General features: G+C 35.4%; 1 protein-coding gene across 1 annotated transcript; it reads right to left on the bottom strand.

Annotated features, from left to right (window-relative positions):
- Nucleotides 1-3,391: 3,391 nt before the first annotated feature.
- LOC100028561 (olfactory receptor 13A1-like) lies at nt 3,392-4,376 on the bottom strand. The gene has a single exon (XM_001378527.5). The coding sequence runs from the start codon at nt 4,319-4,321 to the stop codon at nt 3,392-3,394; it is 930 nt and encodes a 309-aa protein (XP_001378564.3). The 5' UTR covers nt 4,322-4,376.
- Nucleotides 4,377-22,715: the final 18,339 nt, after the last annotated feature.

The following is a 22,715-nucleotide window of genomic DNA, read 5'->3' as shown; positions in this document are numbered from 1 at the left end:
TTTGTTACAATGGGAATGTCAAACGATTATTATCATATATATGAGATTCTATTTACATTAATCTTATTTATTTTTATGAGATTTATCTAGGACTTAATGGGAGCATGTTGATCCATCATTTTTTTTTAATTTCTACTTTAAAATTGTTTTTCCTTTTTCTTAAGAATTTTAAGATACACCATTGGATGAATATATGTTGAGTATTAAAATCAGCTTATTTCTTCCTTCAACAAAATACAGTTTATTTGTTTTCTCTTTTTATTGTCTGTTTTTCTGTTGCTTTTTCTGAAACAATAATAAGCATCCTTGCTTTTGTTTTCATCTGAGACATAATGGACTTTTCTCTAACCCTTTATTTCAACTATATATAGTCTTTATATTTCAAGTATATTCATTATAGAAAGATGTGTTTTTAAAAATTCATTCTAACTTCTTCCATTTTATGAATGAGTTAATGCCATATACATCCACAGCTATGATAATTGTTTATTGCCCTCTATTTTATTCTTTTATATTTTCCTTCTCCATATTCTTCCTTCCTTATTTATTTAAAGTTTTTACTCTTTTTCCACACTTTTAACCTTCTCTTCACTATCCTCTCTCAAAGTTTTAGGTTTGTTATTTTTAATGACAAATAACTCACTGAATCCACCCTCCTTATATTTCCTTTTTCCCTCTTCTTTTTCTGATCCATAACCTTTTCAGTTGAATGTAATTATACACTAAACTTTGTATGTTCTGCCCTCTTTTGATTAATTTAAAATCCACTCTAGTTCCCCCACTCCTTCTATGGTTGAAAATATTTCTACTTACACAAGTTATGTCCTAACAATTTCCCCCATTCTTTTCTATCTCCCCTTCATGTATATTCTCCAACCCTTTCTTTTCTTTTTTCCCTTGCATCTTCAAAATGGAACTATCAGTCTTTTGTCTCAGTTTACTTCTTTGATCCATATGATAATATGTTCTGAAGGAAATCTTAATATTATCTTCCCTCTCAATTAGAATATACAGTTCTAGAAAGGTATTTCAAACTTCTTTTGCAGTTCTTTCTTTTTAAATTCAGGAATATTTGAAAATCAGTTTCACTGAAAGTCCACATTCAGAGGATAATACTCTACTTTTACTAGATAAGTTATTGTTGGTTACAGACCTTTGTCTTTTACCACATGGAAGGTTTCATTTTATCTTCTCCATTTCTTTGAAGTGATAGCTATTAAATCTTATTCAGTCTTAATCGTGCTTTTTCAAATAATTTAATTCTTTCTTAATGCTTATGATTTTTTTTTCTTTCTGGAAGCTCTGAATACTGGTTATCACATTTATGGCAATTTTCATTTGCTGATTTCTTTCAGGAGGCTATAAATGGATTCTTTTTTTTTTCAATTTCCCCCTCTTATTTTTATGTCTGGATATTTTCTTTAATCATTTCTTGAAAAATATCTAAATTCCTTTTTATTTGCCATGGATATCAGGCAATTCTGTTGAACTTGGATCAAAATTTTTAGCAGATTGATAAAATAAAATCTATATACTTGAGAGTCTTCAACTTCATCCTGGCATTGTGTGCATTAAGAAATATATGTCTATATCCTTACCCACATCTGATAGCTAATCTCCAGTTAGTTTCCTCTAGTAAGAATTATAGATCCCAATTGAATTGTGACCGAATAACTGTTTCTTGGGAGTTATAACACAGTAAGTCTTAGAGTATTATATTTTGATCTGTTTATTTATGATAAGCGATATACTACTGTTTCCTCAATTTAATTCTTTTGATTTTATTTAAAAATTCTTGTTCACTCATAGAATCATTCATTTCCATTTTGTCTACTCTTATTTTTAGTGAATTTTTATTAAATTAGACATTTGTACCTCTTCTGATAAATTGTTGAGCTTTATTTCCATTTTTTCCCTCCTCTCTCCTCTTCTTGGGAGCAACCGTTGGGGTAGTGGGTAGATCAATAGGTCTGCAAATAGGAAGCCTTGAGTTCAAATCTCACCTGAAATACTCACTAATTCTATTATGCTGAGCAAGTGAGAACATTTGTTTTTCTCTGTTTCCTCAACTGCAAAATCTGGACAATACATGTTTAAGGTTGATGTGAGAAACAAATGAGATAACATTCATAAAGCAAAGGATAAACTATGGGAGTGGAAACACCAAGAAAAAGCAACTGCCTGAATACAGAGATTGAGGGGACATGACAGAGGATAGACTCTAAATGAACACTCTAATGCAAATACTATCAACAAAGCAATGGGTTCAAATCAAGAAAACATCTAATGCCCAGTGGACTTACGCGTCGGCTATGGGGGTTGGGGGGGAGGAAAAGAAAATGATCTATGTCTTTAACGAATAATGCTTGGAAAGATCAAATAAAATATATTTTTTAAAAAAAGAGAGATAACATTCATAAAAAGTGCTTAACGCAGTTCCTGGAACATAATAGTGCCATATAAATGATAATTTCTTTCCTTCCCATACATCTCATTTCCTTTATAATTAAAAAGAAACTTTATCATTTTTGAAGAATTCTAATTAACTTTTGGCCATACTTCTTTTGAGGTTCTGGTAAGAGGTATTTTTGAGTTATTTTCCTTTCCTTGGTTGGTGATTTTATCATTTATGGAATAATAAAAATGTTAGTTTTCCCCCATTATTCATTTTTTGTGACTGACACCTCAAAAGCTAAGTTTTAGATCTCTTCTACCCTGAGATAGAATCAACTTGAGTTCCTATTTCTTTATAGTACTGGGATTTATTTATACCTTTGATGCCACCATCAAAGTCATCAGTCATCAAAGTACTCCCCTAATACAAATCATCCTTGATTGAAGACATTTTCTTTGGTTGAGGAGAGAGAGTGAGGGAAGTCTTTTCTTTACTCCTCAGTTAAATCCAGGAAAGTTCTCTTGTGGAATGAGAGACCTAGCTGAGACCCTTCCTTTCCATCTGAAGTCTGTCAGGTTCACTTTAATGCCTTAGGGACTACCATAAAAACTTTAGTATATCGCATATAATTAGTTGACAGAAAGAATAAGTAACCATACCTTCAAATGAATTATCTCTTCAAATATTTCTTAGCAACAAAATTCTATACTATTTAAACCATGAATCTGAAATAGTGTGGTATTTCTGATGTTTCTGTTTTATTCTTTGGAGCAGCCACTCTTATTTTTCTTGTATTGAAAGTCTTCAAGAAAAACCAGTGTAACCAGAGAATTATGTGGTTCACCTAAGAACAAATCCTGACTTCAGGAGCATTGTCTACCAGGAGAAATGAAGTTTAAGGTTTTCCCAGGCTGTTTTAACTCATGTTGAGTTTTCTCTTTTAGATGCCATTTTGAATCCCATGTGTTGAGCTATATCAATCTGCCAAATGGCCAATTATTTTCCAAAGAAAGGACATAATTTCTTGAGGGCTATTTTCACATCCTTATTTCTCAGGGAGTAGATCAGAGGATTTACGGCTGGGCTCACTATGGCATAAAACATGGAAGCTATTTTACCTTCTTTCAGAGACTGACCTAAAGCAGGAAGAATGTAGATGTAAATTATAGTGCAATAATACATAGTGACCACAATGAGATGGGAAGAACAAGTGGAAAATGCTTTCTTCTTCCCTTCCGTTGTCTGGATTTTCAGGATGCTGGAAATGATGAAGCCGTAGGATATTAGGATGAACAATAAATTGATAATAGCAAAGAACATATCTGCCACAAATGTCATTATATTATTGATGTAAGTTGGGGAGCAGGAGAGAGGCAATAATGGAGGAATCTCACAAAAGAAATGATCAATGGCATTGGGTCCACAGAAGGACAAGCGTACAGTCATGATAATGTTGATGGTTATATTGGTCCCACTGAAAGCCCATACTGCAGATGCTAAGAGACAGCAAACTGTCTTGTTCATCATAGTGTTGTAGTGGAGGGGTTGGCAGATGGCTGCATACCGGTCATAGGCCATAGCTGTGAAAAGCAAGAGCTCAGCCCCTAAACACCAAGTTAGGAAATATATTTGGGCTATGCAGCCACCATAGGAAATGGTATTCTCAGTCATTAGGTTTTGTAGCAACTTGGGCACCACAGTGCAGGTGGAGAGAATGTCCAACAAGGCTAGATTTATGAGGAAAAAGTACATGGGAGTATGGAGGCCTGGATTTAGACTGATCACAACAATAATGAGTGAGTTACCTGTGAAAGCCACTATGAAAAGTCCCAAGAAAAGACTGAAGAGAAACATCTGAAACTGAGGATTTTCAGAGAAACTTTTTAAGATGAACTCAGTCACTGATGTCTGATTATTTGATGCCATGTGAGTAGGTTGTCAGTTTCCCTTTCATCAGTGTATGCCCACAAAATCCAATCACCAATAGATTTCTCTGTTCACTAAAGAAAAAAAAAAAGATCTGCATTCAAGTTAAGAACATTAAAGATACTTTGATATTCCAAAATTAAATTTTGACAATTTCTCCAACTCTATTATACCACAGACCAAAAACAGAGAAACATTATTTGATTGGTGAGGTCTTCCTAGGGCATTCAGTCTCCCTCAATATTTAAATCACACACACACACACACACACACACACACACACACACACACACACACACACACACACACATACACTAGCTCCCTTCAGTAAATCATGCTATTTTCATCTGACATTTTCAAGTACCTTTAATGTCTTTTGTTGAATGTTACTCCAATCCCTAGCTTAGTGATGAGATGAGAACAAATAAGTTCCATGGTAAAGTTCATTCATCTGAACGTGGGTTGTGAGAGATGACCATGATGTAATTGTATTGTGACAGTCCCAAAATAAAATTGATGTCCAAGACACAGGTATTGGAGGTGGATGGCCAAAAAGTGGTGGAAAGTTGTTCAGCATCTGTAATGCAAACTGGCTCAGAACCAGGATCAGAAACAGAATCTAAGAATCATACAAAGACATGAATTACCAGACCCGGAGAAAGTATCTTCGAGTTAAAATCCAGCACCAGACACTGTGGGCAAGTCACTTAACCTCTGACTGCCAGTAATCATTTTCATGTAGCCTCCCATATGAAAAATAACTTTCTTGAAGGCAAGCACTATTTTTTCCCTTTCTTTGCATTTCCAGGATTTAGAAGATTACATGACATATAGAATACATTTAATAAGGGAAGGTAGATAGCTCAATGGATGGAGAGCGAGACCTCGAGATGGGATGTCTTTGTTTCAAATCTGGTTTCAGACACTTCCTAGTTGTGTAACAATGGGCAAGTCATTTAAACCCAATTCCCTAGCTCTTACCAGTCTTTCTACTTTAGAATCAATACATAGTATTGATGTTAAGACAGAAGGCAAGGGTTGCTTTTTTTAAAAGGAAAGTACTCAATAAATATTTGCAGACTGATTCATATGAGATTATTTAAGATATTATTGATTTCTGAATATTAAAAAAGAAATGAAGAAGAATGAAATAATAATTAAAGTTCTGAATTTGGAGTCCACATAAATCTGGATTTGAAGCTGACCTCTGTATTTAAATAGCTGTGGAAACATTGGTGAGTCTTGTTGTAGAGACACAGATTTACCTTTCTATTTCAATCTCTTATTTTGCCTCTATAGATCTCAGCATCCTCATTTGCAAAGTAGAGATCAATAATAGAGGTGCTGCCGTAGAAAACTTATTATGAATCTCCAATGAGAAAACAAATTTAAAATGTGTCACAGACTGTAAAGTATTCTGTAAACATAAGTTATCATCATTATTATTCCATATTGAGGACAATGAAAAGAAACGTGGGACCCTTGCAAATTAGGATGCTAGAAGAAACAGAATCAAAGAGAAAGAGGTAACATTATGCAAAAAAGAAGGGGAAAACATGGGTCAGCAATCATTGGCCTCAGTTTCTTTTTGTCACTTATTATCTCTCACTATTATCTCTTCCTTTGTGACCCCCCCATGTCTAGATGCACTTCTTGACACTGTCCTCACCAAGACACAAAGAATCCCCATGTCTAGATGCACTTCTTGACACTGTCCTCACCAAGACACAAAGAATTATCTAAAATTAAGAATTAGAAGAATGAAGAGGTATAGCTCAGGGCTCATTGTATGCTTGAGGCAATTGCTTAATAGAAACAGATTCTATAAAGAACTTATTGGCTAAGGACTTAGAAAGGAAAAGTTAACCAGTGCTCCATAGTGTCCTAATAATCATATGACAGAAAGTTCCTGGAACTCATAGATTCTCTCTCTTCTAATAAAAGAATAAAGACATTAAGGATATATATAAATATTTATAGAGGAAAGTTATGTATTACATTTCTTTTCATCCTCACAGCATCCTGCAAAACTGGGACAGATATATTTACATTCAGATCTCAGATGAAAAACCTGTGACTCAAAGAGTCCAAGTGACTTGCCCAAGACTGTGGAATTAATAAGTGGCAAATCCAGAAATACAATTAAAAATCTGATCAAAGTTCAATTCTCTTTCTATTATGCCTGGTTGTCTTTTACAGAAGGGATTCAAACACGGTCATGATTGTATGATCCCGAAAAGGGAAATAGTTTTACTTCAAGGCAGTAATCACCATTATCTAACCTAAGTTGGGGAAATTAAAATTACTATTGAAACTAAATATGATATATAAATATAATTATAATAAATATGATGCAAATATATATCAACTTCTTTGTTATATTATATAGGTTTTGTGTGCATAAAAAACCATCGAGTGGCAAAGGACAATTATACTTCATACCAAAATCACACAAGAAAACCCTTCATCTTTGATGATTTGCAAATGTTAAGAGCTTATGATATATCATTACAAGTATACATGTCATATGATGTGAGAGGCAATGGAGCATAGTAGACAGAAGGTTGACCGTATTGTCAGAAAGAACTAATTCAAGTCCTACCTCTGACATATATTTGAATGGAACAGTGACTAATTCTTAGTATCCCAGGTAATTAACATAACAAGTTACTGCAGGTGCCAAATTGAAATAAATGTCCATACTAAATGTCCTCTGCACACCTATGGAATCACTAGTTTAGACATGAAGCAGAAGATGTAGTAGTAGTAGTAGTAGTAGTAGTAGTAGAAGTAGTAGTACTAGTAGTTAGTAATAGTATTAATAGAAAATTCTCATTAAAGAAATGCTTGATAATAAATTTTGACTCAATCAATAACTTTAAGATGAAATTTTAAAAGGAGAAACTGAAATAACACATTTTATTCATATCAATAAACTTTTCACTTCCTATTTTGGTGAAGAACTCTCTCTGACTCTATCTTCGTCTTTCCTTTTTCCCTCCTTCTCTATGTCCATTTATCTTTCTATGTGTCTGAATCTATCTTTATCTCCCACCTTCCCTATTTCTCTCGCTCTCCATTTCCCATACTTTTGATAGCTTGTGGAGATATAGAGACCTTTCATAACAATATAAATATGCATTTTTCTTCCCTGCTCTTACAGTCATATCTTTATTTTCTCGTAACGAAGGAACTTCTATTTCTCACTTCTTATAAACCTTACCTTTTTCAGATAGAAGATCATAACTGGAAGATTCCTTTTTCTAAATGCTCATTAGTTTGTGGATTCATTGGTATATAAGTAGGGATGGAAGAAGAATGCAATTATGCCCAGTCATTTTCCAAAGGTCAGCTGTAGAGAGCCCTGGGAAATCCTGTCATTTTAGGCCCTGGAGGAACAATTAAACTATGACTTCTGGGCTGTTAGTGACTTCACTTCAAAGTCATATTTGTTAAAATGGGAAGAAACATGTCCCCTGAGGACCAGCTTCTGTAGAAGACAAGGCCATGACTGGTAGTTGAGGTTAGTCATTCCCTTCATTTATCAGTATAAGGTTTCCTTATCTTAAAGTATGTTGAAGGTATGACCCTTTAATTCCAGTTAAATGACAATGTGAGTGCCATGCTCTTTGTAAACAAAAGTTTACATAGAGCTAAACACCTGATGTGATTGATGTTTGTTTTATTTTTCCCTAGAGAATTGACAAATGAGTTACCTAGATAAATGGAACATATTGGAGCCTTAAATAGATAAACCTCTAAATGCTAACTGAATTAATACATATGATTTCTTTACATCTTAGAAAATAAAACAAAAATATGGTGGAAATATAATGATAACAAGAAAAAGTAGAATCTACAAATCAAAAAATTTAGAATAAAAACTCATGATTAGTAGGTTAAAAGAAGCTTGCAAGTGAGCTTTTGTAATAAGTGAAACCCCAAGTTGCAAATACAAAACTGAAAAAGTCCTTGAAATTCAAGAAATCTGTGATGAAATAGGGTATCATTAATTACATAAAGAACTGTTGCCTACTTCTGTCTGAGTAGAACTTTAATTTGTAAATGTTCAAGAACAAATTTCTGTTTTTTACTGTATGAAGATGGCAAGCTTTATTTTCATCATCTTTAAATTTTTTAAATTAATTTCAATTTATTTTTGGAATATTTTTCCATTATTACATGATTTATGTTCTCACCCTCTCCTTTTTCCTCTCCCCTCCTGGAGCTGATAAGCAATTCCACTGGTTTATACATGTCTTATTACTCAAAACAGATTTCTATTTGTAACAGTGTGATCTTTTAAAAAACACAACCCCAAATCATATACCTATATAACCGAGAGAGAAATCATGTTTTTCTTTTGCGTTTCTACTCCCATAGTTCTTTCACTGGACGTGGATAGCACTCTTTTTAATAAGTTCTATGGGATTGTTCTTGATCATTGAATCACTATTAGTAACAGTCTTTTACATTTGATCATTCTGGTTCTGCTCATTTCCCTCTGCATCAGTTCATGGAGGGAGATCTTTTCAGTTCATATAGAAATGAAGTAGTTCATCATTCCTTTTTAGGCTTCTCCTGGGTCTTGTGTTTGGACTTCAAATTTTTTTGTTTAAGTCTGGCTTATACCACAGAAATGCTTGGAAATCTTCTTTCTTATTAAATGTAAATTTCAGTTTTGCTGGAGAGGTGACTCTGGATAGGTGAGTAGATCTTTTGCCTTCCTGAATATCATATTACATACCTTCCAATTCTTTAATGTAGAGCTCCTAAGTCCTGTGTGATCCTGATTGTAGATCCATGGTATTTGAATTTTTTTTTCCTGGCTGTTTGCAGTAATTTCTCATTGGCTTGGGGACTCTTGAACTTGGCTATTATATTCCTGGAAGTTGTCATTTGGGGATTTCTTTCTAGAGATGATTTATTAATTCTTCCAATTTCTATTTTATTTTCTTATTTGGTAATATCTGGGCAGCTTTTTTTATAATTCTGTTATTATGATGTCCAATTTTTTTTTTTAGCACGACTTTCAGGTAGTCCAATAATTCTTAATTTGACTCACCTGGATCAATTTTCCATTATTTTTTCAATGAGATAGATCATATTTTCTTGTGTGTTTTTTCATTCTTTTGATTTTGTTTTGAATAAAAGGGCAGAGTTAATACACTCTAGAAAACAAGACAATTCAGAGTGTTTTATGGCAATCATACTTTACTCTGACTGGGAAAAGAAGCAGTTCAGATGATCTAGGGTATGTGAAATTGTAAAGATGGGCCAGGCAACCTTCACTCTGAAGTAAAATTGTGTGTGTGTCTTATCTCCTTTGATCAGTTTAGAGGAGAGGGAGGTTAAAGCATCAGCGGGTCCTACCTCCCCTCCTCCTTTTTTGAGTACATGAGCACCTGTACATGCTGAATATGTAAGATATTTTCCCTCCCTAACCTTTCTTTTCTTCTACTCATTCTCCCATGTTTTCCTCCTTCTTTCTCTTTGCCTTCTTCTATGATCATCAACACATAACAGAATTAGTCTCAGGCTTTTGTTCTATTTAGACTCCCTCTCTGACCACTGATGATGATAAGGTACAGAAGTTATTATCTCCCCATATTTGAATGTAAGCAGTTTAGTTCCATTATCCTTTATGAATATTTATTAATGTTTATCTTTTTATGTTTGTTTAAACTCTTGTATTTGAACTTCAAAGTTCCCCACACACACAATTTTGTTTTTTTTTTTTTTCATTAAGAATGCATGTTAGACTTCCGGTTAAGATGGCGGCTTAGAGAAAGCTAAAGCTCAGATCTCCGGAAAACCCTTCCCAACCGATCTCAAACTATAAGCTCCTAAGGCGCCGAAATTCAAAACGATCAACAGCACAGACCCTGGGAACCCTCCTCCTGGACCTGGACCCGGTTCAAAAGGTACGGCTCCCCTTAAAAGCCAGAACCCGAGATCACTCGGACCTCAGGGGTAGGAGCGCAGAGTCCAAGGCTCCCGGAAGCCGCAGCCCGGGCCCGGCTCGGCTCAGAGAGCAGAACCCTCAGGGCCTTCTACAGTCCCAGTGAAAGTTACTGCCTGGGGCTTCCGCTGCAGAGAGCTGGTCAAAACAACAGCAACCCTCAGGGCGGGCAAGACAGCCTCACGGGCTGGATCCTGCTATCCAAGTCTCAGTGAAAGTCCTTGCCCTAGAGCTTGGGCTAGCTGCAGCCCATCCCCCCGCAGGCTGACGAAACAGCCTCACTGCCAGCGATTCTGAAGGCAACTTCCGGAAAGCGAGCCGGGGGGAGAGTGTGGCCTCGTGGTCCGACCCTTCCATTCCAGTTCCAGTGAGGCATATTCAGTTTAACCCAGGGAAAGCTCCCAGGACTAAAGCCTCTGAACACCAGACAGAGACAAGAAAAACTAATCCTCCACATTCAGAAATGGCAAACTCCACAGAACCACAGAAGCCCCCAAATACCAAGAAAAATAAGAAGAAAGGGGCGACTTTGGACACATTCTATGGAGCCAAAATACAAAATACAGAGCAGACAGAAGATAATATAAAAGAAAATGCTCCAAAACCTTCCAAAGGAAATGGAAACTCTCCACAAACCTATGAAGAATTTGAATCAGAAATGACCAAAAAGATGGAAGCCTTCTGGGAGGAAAAGTTGGAAATAATGCAAAAGAAATTCACGCATCTACAAAACCAGTTTGACCAAACTGTAAAAGAAAACCAGGCTTTAAAGGCCAGAATCAGGCAGCTGGAAGACAACGATCGTGTAAAAGAGCAAGAATCAATAAAGCAAAGCCAAAATACCAAGAAATTAGAAGAGAACATAAAATATCTCACCAACAAGGTGATAGATCTGGAAAATAGGGGGAGAAGGGATAATTTAAGAATAATTGGACTCCCAGAAAAGCCAGAAATAAACACCAAACTGGACATGGTGATACAAGATATAATCAAAGAAAATTGCCCAGAGATTCTAGAACAAGGGGGCAATACAGCCACTGACAGAGCTCACAGAACACCTTCTACACTAAACCCCCAAAAGACAACTCCCAGGAATGTAATTGCCAAATTCCAAAGCTATCAAACAAAAGAAAAAATCCTACAGGAAGCCAGAAAAAGACAATTTAGATATAAAGGAATGCCAATCAGGGTCACCCAAGACCTTGCAAGTTCTACTCTGAATGATCGTAAGGCATGGAACATGATCTTCAGAAAGGCAAGAGAGCTGGGTCTCCAACCAAGAATCAGCTACCCAGCAAAACTGACTATATACTTCCAAGGGAAAGTATGGGCATTCAACAAAATAGAAGACTTCCAACTTTTTGCAAAGAAAAGACCAGAGCTCTGTGGAAAGTTTGATACCGAAAATCAAAGAGCAAGGAATACCTGAAAAGGTAAATATTAAGGAAAGGGGAAAATGTTATCTTCTTCTTTAACTCAAACTCTCTTCTATAAGGACTACATTTATATCAACCTATGTATACTAACATGTGGGGAAAATGTAATGTATAAATAGGGGGTAAAGAAAGACCAAATAGAATAATCATTCTCACACAAAGATTCACATGGGAAGGGGAGGGGAAGAAAACTCCTATAAGAAGGAGAGGAAGAGAGGGGGGGGGGTTACTTAAACCTCAATCTCAGGGAAATCAGCTCTGAGAGGGAAAAACATCCAGATCCATTGGGATCTTGAATTCTATCTTACCCAACAAGGGTAAGGAGAAGGGGAAACCAAGGGGGGGAGGGGGAGAGGGAGAACAAAAAGGGAGGGAAAGAGAGGGGGGAGGGGGAGGGAACAAAAAGGGAGGGACTAAAAAGGGAAACATCAAGGGAGGGGACAAGGGGGACTGTTTCAAAGTAAATCACTGGACTAAAAGGTAGAGCCGAAGAAGAAAAGGTTAGAATTAGGGAAGGCAATCAAAATGCCAGGGAGTCCACAAATGACAATCATAACTTTGAACGTGAATGGGATGAACTCACCCATAAAACGTAGACGAATAGCAGAATGGATTAGAATCCAAAACCCTACCATATGTTGTCTTCAAGAAACACACATGAGGCGGGTTGACACCCACAAGGTCAGAATTAAAGGATGGAGTAAGACCTTCTGGGCTTCAACTGATAGAAAGAAGGCAGGAGTGGTAATCATGATATCTGATAAAGCCAATGCAAAAATAGACCTGATCAAAAGGGATAGGGAAGGTAATTATATTTTGTTAAAAGGGACTATAGACAATGAGGAAATATCATTAATCAATATGTATGCACCAAATAATATAGCACCCAAATTTCTAATGGAGAAACTAGGAGAATTTAAGGAAGAAATAGACAATAAAACCATACTAGTGGGAGACTTAAAACAACCATTATCAAATTTAGATAAATCAAATCAAAAAATAAATAAGAAAGAGGTAAAAGAAGTGAATGAAATCTTAGAAAAATTAGAATTAATAGACATATGGAGAAAAATAAATAGGGATAAAAAGGAATACACCTTCTTCTCAGCACCACATGGCACATTCACAAAAATTGACCATACATTAGGTCACAGAAACATAGCACACAAATGCAGAAAAGCAGAAATAATGAATGCAGCCTTCTCAGATCACAAGGCAATAAAAATAATGATTAGTAATGGTACATGGAAAACCAAATCTAAAACCAATTGGAAATTAAACAATATGATACTCCAAAACCGTTTAGTTAAAGAAGAAATCATAGAAACAATTAATAATTTCATCAAGGAAAATGACAATGGCGAAACATCCTTTCAAACCTTTTGGGATGCAGCCAAAGCGGTAATCAGAGGTAAATTCATATCCCTGAATGCTTATATTAACAAACAAGGGAGAGCAGAGATCAATCAATTGGAAATGCAAATGAAAAAACTGGAAAGCGATCAAATTAAAAACCCCCAGCAGAAAACCAAATTAGAAATCCTAAAAATTAAGGGAGAAATTAATAAAATCGAAAGTGATAGAACTATTGATTTAATAAATGAGACAAGAAGCTGGTACTTTGAAAAAACAAACAAAATAGACAAGGTACTGGTCAATCTAGTTAAAAAAAGGAAGGAAGAAAAGCAAATTCACAGCATTAAAGATGAAAAGGGGGACAGCACCTCCAATGAGGAGGAAATTAAGGCAATCATTAGAAATTACTTTGCCCAATTATATGGCAATAAATACACCAATTTAGGAGAAATGGATGAATATATACAAAAATACAAACTGCCTAGACTAACAGAAGAGGAAATAGAATTCCTAAATAATCCCATATCAGAAATTGAAATCCAACAAGCCATCAAAGAACTTCCTAAGAAAAAGTCCCCAGGGCCTGATGGATTCACCTGTGAATTCTATCAAACATTCAGAGAACAGTTAATCCCAATACTATACAAACTATTTGACATAATAAGCAAAGAGGGAGTTCTACCAAACTCCTTTTACGGCACAAACATGGTACTGATTCCAAAACCAGGCAGGTCAAAAACAGAGAAAGAAAACTATAGGCCAATCTCCCTAATGAATATAGATGCAAAAATCTTAAATAGGATACTAGCAAAAAGACTCCAGCAAGTGATCAGAAGGATCATTCACCATGATCAAGTAGGATTCATACCAGGGATGCAGGGCTGGTTCAACATTAGGAAAACCATCCACATAATTGACCACATCAACAAGCAAACTAGCAAGAACCACATGATTATCTCAATAGATGCAGAAAAAGCCTTTGATAAAATACAACACCCATTCCTATTAAAAACACTAGAAAGCATAGGAATAGAAGGGTCATTCCTAAAAATAATAAACAGTATATATCTAAAACCAACAGCTAATATCATCTGCAATGGGGATAAACTAGATGCATTCCCAGTAAGATCAGGAGTGAAACAAGGATGCCCATTATCACCTCTACTATTTGACATTGTACTAGAAACATTAGCAGTAGCAATTAGAGAAGATAAAGGAATTGAAGGCATCAAAATAGGCAAGGAGGAGACCAAGTTATCACTCTTTGCGGATGACATGATGGTCTACTTAAAGAATCCTAGAGATTCAACCAAAAAGCTAATTGAAATAATCAACAACTTTAGCAAAGTTGCAGGATACAAAATAAACCCACATAAATCATCAGCTTTTCTATATATCTCCAACACAACTCAGCAGCAAGAACTAGAAAGAGAAATCCCATTCAAAATCACCTTAGACAAAATAAAATACCTAGGAATCTACCTCCCAAGACAAACACAGGAACTATATGAACACAACTACAAAACACTCGCCACACAACTAAAACTAGACTTGAACAAATGGAAAAACATTAACTGCTCATGGATAGGACGAGCCAATATAATAAAAATGACCATCCTACCCAAACTTATTTATCTATTTAGTGCCATACCCATTGAACTACCAAAATACTTCTTCACTGATTTAGAAAAAACCATAACAAAGTTCATTTGGAAGAACAAAAGATCAAGGATATCCAGGGAAATAATGAAAAAAAAACACATATGATTGGGGCCTTGCAGTCCCTGACCTAAAACTATATTACAAAGCAGCAGTCATCAAAACAATTTGGTACTGGCTAAGAAACAGAAAGGAAGATCAGTGGAATAGACTGGGGGAAAGCGACCTCAGCAAGACAGTATACGATAAACCCAAAGATCCCAGCTTTTGGGACAAAAATCCACTATTCGATAAAAACTGCTGGGAAAATTGGAAGACAGTGTGGGAGAGACTAGGAATAGATCAACACCTCACACCCTACACCAAGATAAATTCAAAATGGGTGAGTGACTTAAACATAAAGAAGGAAACCATAAGTAAATTGGGTAAACACAGAATAGTATACATGTCAGACCTTTGGGAGGGGAAAGGCTTTAAAACCAAGCAAGATATAGAAAGAATCACAAAATGTAAAATAAATAATTTTGACTACATCAAACTAAAAAGCTTTTGTACAAACAAAACCAATATAACTAAAATCAGAAGGGAAACAACAAATTGGGAAAAAATCTTCATAGAAACCTCTGACAAAGGTTTAATTACTCATATTTATAAAGAACTAAATCAATTGTACAAAAAATCAAGCCATTCTCCAATTGATAAATGGGCAAGGGAAATGGATAGGCAGTTCTCAGATAAAGAAATCAAAACTATTAACAAGCACATGAAGAAGTGTTCTACATCTCTTATAATCAGAGAGATGCAAATCAAAACAACTCTGAGGTATTACCTCACACCTAGCAGATTGGCTAACATAACAGCAAAGGAAAGTAATGAATGCTGGAGGGGATGTGGCAAAATAGGGACATTAATTCATTGCTGGTGGAGCTGTGAACTGATCCAACCATTCTGGAGGGCAATTTGGAACTATGCCCAAAGAGCAACAAAAGAATATCTACCCTTTGACCCAGCCATAGCACTGCTGGGTCTGTACCCCAAAGAGATAATGGACACAAAGACTTGTACAAAAATATTCATAGCTGCACTCTTTGTGGTGGCCCAAAACTGGAAAACGAGGGGATGCCCATCAATTGGGGAATGGCTGAACAAACTGTGGTATATGTTGGTGATGGAATACTATTGTGCTAAAAGGAATAATAAAGTGGAGAAGTTCCATGGAGACTGGAACAACCTCCAGGAAGTGATGCAGAGCGAGAGGAGCAGAACCAGGAGAACATTGTACACAGAGACAAACACACTGTGGTATCATCGGACGTAATGGACTTCTCCATTGGTGGTGGTGTAATGTCCCTGAACAACTTGCAGGGACCCAGGAGAAAAAAACACCATTCATAAGCAAAGGATAAACTATGGGAGTGGAAACACCGAGAAAAAGCAACTGCCTGAATACAGAGGTTGAGGGGACATGACAGAGGATAGACTCTAAATGAACACTCTAATGCAAATACTATCAACAAAGCAATGGGTTCAAATCAAGAAAACATCTAATGCCCAGTGGACTTACGCGTCGGCTATGGGGGGTGGGGGGGGGGAGGAAAAGAAAATGATCTATGTCTTTAACGAATAATGCTTGGAAATGATCAAATAAAATATATTTAAAAAAAAAGAATGCATCTTAGTCTTCAATTTAATAAAAGACCTATTTTTTAAAATGCTATTTTAATTTGCTTAACAAGTTTTCCTCCTCCCCATCATGATTCTGTATCTTTTGATGTATGGAATATGCTATTCCAAATTCTCTTCTTTAGCCATGGTGGCTGCTAAATTGTATACAATCTTGAATGTGGGTTCTTGGTACTTGAGTTCATTAATTTTATATTGCAATATATTTTTTCTTTTACTTTGTATACAATATTTTTATTTGATTTGGAAACTTTATTTTGACTATAATGTTCCTTTGGAGCTTTAATTTTGGGACTTCTTAGAAGAGGTGACATATTTATTCCTTCTATTTCCACTTTGTCTTCTGGTTCTCAGTGTTCTGGATGCTTAAAATATTTTTTGAAATGTGATGTATAGGTTCTTTTATTTATTTACTTAGAATCCTGATGTTCAAATATTCTAATGATATAAGGATTTTCCTTCTCAATCTAATTTCCAGTTTGGTTGTTTTTTGCTATGAGATGCCTTGTATTTTCTAAGGAATGTTCAGCATTATTGCTTAATTATTTAATATTTCTTATTGTCTTATTGAGACATTAATTCATTATATTCTGTTACGTTTTTATAGGACTTTTTAAAACCCTTACCTTCCATATTAGAATTAATACTCTGTATTGGTTCCAAGGCAGAAGAGTGGTAAGGGCTAGGGAATGAGGGTTAAGTTACTTGCCAAGGATCTCACAGCCAGGACATGTTAGAGGCCAGATGTGAACCTAGGACCTCTCATTTCTAGGCCTGGCTCTCAATCTACTGAGCTACAAGTGCCCCCCCATCCCCCGGAGATTTTTTTTTTTGTTAGGTGATGCTTGTGCCAAGTTGTTACCTTCATTACCTGTTCATTTGCTCTCATTAATAGCCTTACTTCATTAAATTAATTCTTTAATAAAACTCTCACTTCATATTTTTTCCAAGAATTCTGGTTTAATTTGTGCATATTCTCTGTCTTTGTTGGAGTTTTTCTAGTAGCTATTTTTGAGTAATTTTGTTTTTGTGATTTTGAGTATTGAATGTCCCGGTCACTAAAATATTTTTCTGGGAAATCCTTTTTATGTCTGCTTATTTTTATTCCATGTTTCCTGAATTTCTCCTAATCAAAATTCCTTTGGCTTGAGTGATATACTAGCCTAAAATATTTAGGCTTTTGAATTGCATGCTTGAAGTGCTCCCAAATTTGTCTTATCCAGTGTAATGCCTAGTTGTTGCTTCCTGGTCTGATCACTGCAAGTTTTTTTCTTTTAAATTTTTTTTTAAATCCTTACCTTCCATCTTAGAATCAATACTGTGTATTGGTTCCAAGGCCAAAGAGTGATACAGGTTAGGCAATGGGGGTTAAGTGACTTGCCCAGGGTCACACAGCTGGGAAGTGGCCGAGGCTAGATTTGAACCTAAGACCTCCCATCTCTAGGCCTGACTCTCAATCCACTGAGCTACCCAGCTGCCATCCTCTGCAAGTTTCTTACCTGAATTTCACTCAACAAATAACTGCTACTAGATTTAGCTACTATAAACCTTACTGGGAAACTTTGCTGGTTCAGGGTAATATAGGATGCTCTTTGGTGTTGGATTCCTGCAGACTTTAGCCAAGAATTTAAGCTGAAATTGAGATTTTGCTCATATGTCAGAGCCTAAGGCACATAGCTACTGCACACATCTCTACTTGTTCCTCTGTAGGCACATAAGTCAGTGGCTTTGATAGCTCTTTACCGTAGAACACCACCACTAGATATGGAAAATTTTCTAAGTTTGCCTTGCATCTGTGATATGGAACTGGGGACTGGGTGACAAAACCACCAGTTAACGTTCCTTACACTTTGTAAAAAGTTTAGGTTCCGCTTAATTTTATGAGTTTGGGAACTCTTGTTTTTCTCAATTAAACATCATCAAAAAAATTGCCATTTTTTTTTCAATCATGAATATCAAACTCTCTCTTCTCTCTCCTCCTTCAGTAGGGAAGCAGTTCAATACAGATTGTACAAGTGAAATCATGCAACTCACTTTAATATTAGCCATGTTGGGGGAAAAACCCAAATATAATGAAGAAAGTTTATGAGTATGCTTCAGTGTGCATTTGGACTGCATTACGTCTTTCTCTGGAAGTAAATGGTATTTTTTTTAACATAAGTCCTTCAGAACTGGCTTGGATCATTGTCTACCTGAGAATGAGGAAGTCATTCATGGTTGATCATCATATAATATTACTGTTACTGTGGACAGTATTCTTCTGGTTCTGCTCATTTCATTTTGTATCAGCTCATGTAAGACGTTCTAGGTTTCTGAAAGCATCGTGCTCATCATGTCTTATAGTACAATGGTATTTCATAACTAACAATCATATATAACAACTTATTCAGTCATTTCTGAATTTTTGGGAAGAATCAACTTTGTGAGATAAAATATGGCCTCAGACAGTTACTAGCTATGAGATCTTGGGCAAGTTACTCATTCCTGATTGCCTCAGTTTCCTCTTTTGTAAAATAACCTGGATAAGGAAATGGCAATCCACTACAGTATCTTTACCAAGAAAACCTCAAGTGGGTTCACAAAGAGTCAGACAAGACTAACAGTGACTTAACAATAACAACAAAGTATTTGGTAGAATTAAATTGTGAATCCATTTGATCCTGGAAATTATTTTTTATTAGGGAACTCATTGTGGATTTATTCAATTTCTTTTTTTTTTGAGACAGGATTATTTAGGTACTCTTTGAATGACAACTAAATCATTACCTCCTTTTTGAGGCCTTTTCTGATCCTCATAGCTGTTAGTGCCTTCCCCTTGAAATAATTTTGGTTTAATTTTGTATGTATTCCTATGTCTTTATTTCCTACTCTATCTTATTATAAAATTCTTAAAAGCAGGAACTATTAAATTATTTTTATCTTGTATTTTAGTGCCTATCTACAAATGCATAAAGGGAGAATAATCTTGGCTAGTTATTTCAGCACTCACAATGATACAATCATTCAATTTTAATTTAATTTAATCAATAATTAAAAATTAAATTGCTAATAATTTAAATCAAGTGCAAAAGTTAATGAATTAACCTAAGAAATTAAATGTATTTGTTTTTTTCCTAAAGTACTCTTTGAAATAGTATAATTGGCAATGAGTATATTTGTAGTTTATTTAGCCACTTGTCTACTCTTGTGAGATACTAATTGTAGTAGATAGAGGCAGACTATGGAATTAAGTGAATTTTGAAACATCAATATTGGAATGATCAATTGTGAATGAAACTATATATCTGATCACTTCAGTTATGTGATTTTTCTACAAGTATAATCTATAGGAGTTGCCTAAATCAATGGAACAGGAAATCTTGACATAAAAATTAATTATCATATCACTGTTTTTTCATCCATTGTAATGAGGTTCAGATAGAAATGGAACTTGAAAAAGTAACGTTCTTGCTATTATTCTTTAACCTTCAAAGTCTAATGGACTTTTCATGGTGGGTGCAATAACTGTCTTTTGTAATTTAGTAAAAAATATAAGGTTACAAGACTGCCCTCTGTAGGATCACTAAAGGTATCCTTGATACAACTCCAGTAGTAGACAGGACAAGAGTGATGATATAGATCTTTTCTTCCCTCCCCCCAATGATTTTCTTGACTAGGCATCAATATTTTAAAAACTTTTCATTCAATGAGTCTTGGAGATCATAAGCATTTGGAATGGAAACATCTATTGAGTACAATTTTTAGATTTTTATGAATCAATGTTATATTAAGGAGATTATGCATGACATTTCTGACTGTCATATGTCCACTTTCATTAGAAGTCATTTGTTGTAATCTCCAGGTGTACCTGTGTTGAGAGTAATGGGCAGACCAAAGACTTTAGGGTGTTCTGCAGTCTCTGACTGTTTCTGTCTTTCTATCTTTGCTTGTCTTTCTAGATCTCTGCCTTTGCCTCTGTCTCTGTGTCTTTCTATCTGTCTGCCTCTTTTCCTTTCTGGGTGGGCAGAATATCAGTTTCTGCTCTTTGTTCTTCCTTTCATATTATGAGACTCTTCCTAATGGACAGATGAGCAAAAGTGTCTCTCTCTGTATTTGGCTTTCTCTATACTTAACCCTCTATCTCTTGTCCTTTCTCCTCATTTTTGTTTTTTTGTCCATCTTTCTCCCTACTTTGTTCCCTCTCTCCATCTCACTCTCTATCCTTCTGTCTCTCCCACTCTTCAACCCCTCTTCTCTCCTCTCTTCTCCCATTATTTTCCCTCTTTTTGAGAGATCTAGGTTTCCATGATATGCTGAATCTTATGGACTACACCTAGATTCCATACACAATTCTGATATGTTTCTTAGTGAAAAGCAAGTGACCACCACTGTTTTCCTAAGCTTCAGCAAGGGAGAAAGTGCATTTTTATCCTACTTAGGGTTCTAAATAGGTTTAGAAACAAAGGGCATTCCTTTAAAGTCTTGGAGCCTCAATTTTCTCATTGGTAATATGAAGATAATGAAATTCAGTTCTTATTATGCACTATTTTTATGATCATTAAATGTGATAGTCTCCACCCATATCTTTGCAAATGTAAATTATCCATCTGAATTTCATCCAGTATTTTTATTATTTATTTTATTATCATCATCAAAACAGAGATCATGACCTTTGGACTACCTACCTTAAAATGTTGTAGACAGGAAAGCTCTTTGACAATCTTCAGGCACTTCATGAGTTTGAAGATGTCTTATTTGTTTGATACATTCAGGGCCTGAATGAAATGCATTAGTGTGTGCTTTATACAGTCTTTGTCTCTAAACATGACATTGTTTCTGAGTTTGCTTCTCCATCTGATTAGAAGTTATTTGAGGGCAAAGCTTATTTCCTATTCTTCCCTCTCATTCTTTCCACAGATTTGATATAAGGCTATTAAAAGACAAGTTTTTAGATACGGAATTTACGCCCAAAGCCTTTATTTAAAGTCTGGTCTTGCAAGAAATGAGAAAATAAGTGATGTCCCTGAATGTAATCAGTTAAACCCAGAAAAATAAGGATGAGTAGCATCTGAAGTTATATCCTTACTCACAGAATGGGCCCTCTAGTAAAGGCTTTGAAACACTGTACTTCTGCTCCCATTCTCTATTTCTTTTATTCCACATACATAGTGTATTAATCTATTGTCAGTAGGAGAGCACAACTAAATTTGATAATAATTTCACAAGTTAAATAACAAATTTCATGAATTTTCTGTACTAATGTCCATTTAAATCAAGGCTCAGAAGATAAACAGATGATCTTTTTTCATAGATAAACATAGAAGGTATCTTAGAAGTCTTTGTGTCCACTTTCATTGAATAGTTGAGGAAATTACAGCCTTGAATAGTTGGGTCACTTGTCCAAATTCAAGCTTACAAGAAGTATTTCTGGTTTTGACTGCTTTCCAGCATTCTGTCCAATGCATCAAAATGGCTTTTTTGATAAGAAAGTATTTCTGTATTGAATATAATAAATAGGAAAACATCATTATGTTCTGATTAAGATGGAAATTTTTGTAGTGAAAAGAAAATTGCATGATTGTAATTGCTTGATCTGAAGAACTAACAAATGAACTAATGCCTAAAAATGAACCACTAAATAGTGACTAAGATGACCATCAATGTGTGCATATTCATGAGAAAAATGTGGTTCACCAGGAAATTGCAATGAACTTGAAGCTCTCTGCATTGGAGAAAAAAAATGTGTGTAAATGATTATTGCAGGAATTTTTGCTATTGACCTAGATGGAGAGCCCATTATTTCTGCCACCTTTCTTCACTGACTTTTCTTTCTATGAAGGAAAAGGAGAAGAGAAGGGTAAACATGGTCTTTCCTTGAAGTGACATAATGGATAAGGTAGAACTAAGAAGAAACAAAAATATTCAGAGGATTATGAGTTAGATGCTTATTACTGATCTACGTGCAATGATGTGATCCCCTGACTCTATAACTCAATGGACACATAATGGAATGGTGACTTGGGCAAAGGGAAAGATGGGAATCCAGAAGAAGAGCCCAGATCTCCCACTGTATTTACCCTTATAGTTGTTGCTGGACCAATTCACAAGGACTGAAGATTGAGACAATCAACAGGAAGTCTGGACTGTCACCCTACCTTATCAAACACAAGAGCATTATAATACAAAAAGTTTCCTAAACTTGCATATCTGGACTAAATGATGTTTGTTCACCTAATAATTTACTAATCTCATTTTCTTAACTCAAGGTAATTATAAACTAAATGGGAACTTATCACTATATATCTTGATATCTTAGTGG

This window comes from Monodelphis domestica, chromosome 1 (assembly GCF_027887165.1).
Source record: "Monodelphis domestica isolate mMonDom1 chromosome 1, mMonDom1.pri, whole genome shotgun sequence".
NCBI lineage: Eukaryota > Metazoa > Chordata > Mammalia > Didelphimorphia > Didelphidae > Monodelphis > Monodelphis domestica.
Note: the sequence above shows the minus strand (reverse complement) of the source record. Positions and strands in the feature narration are given on the sequence as shown.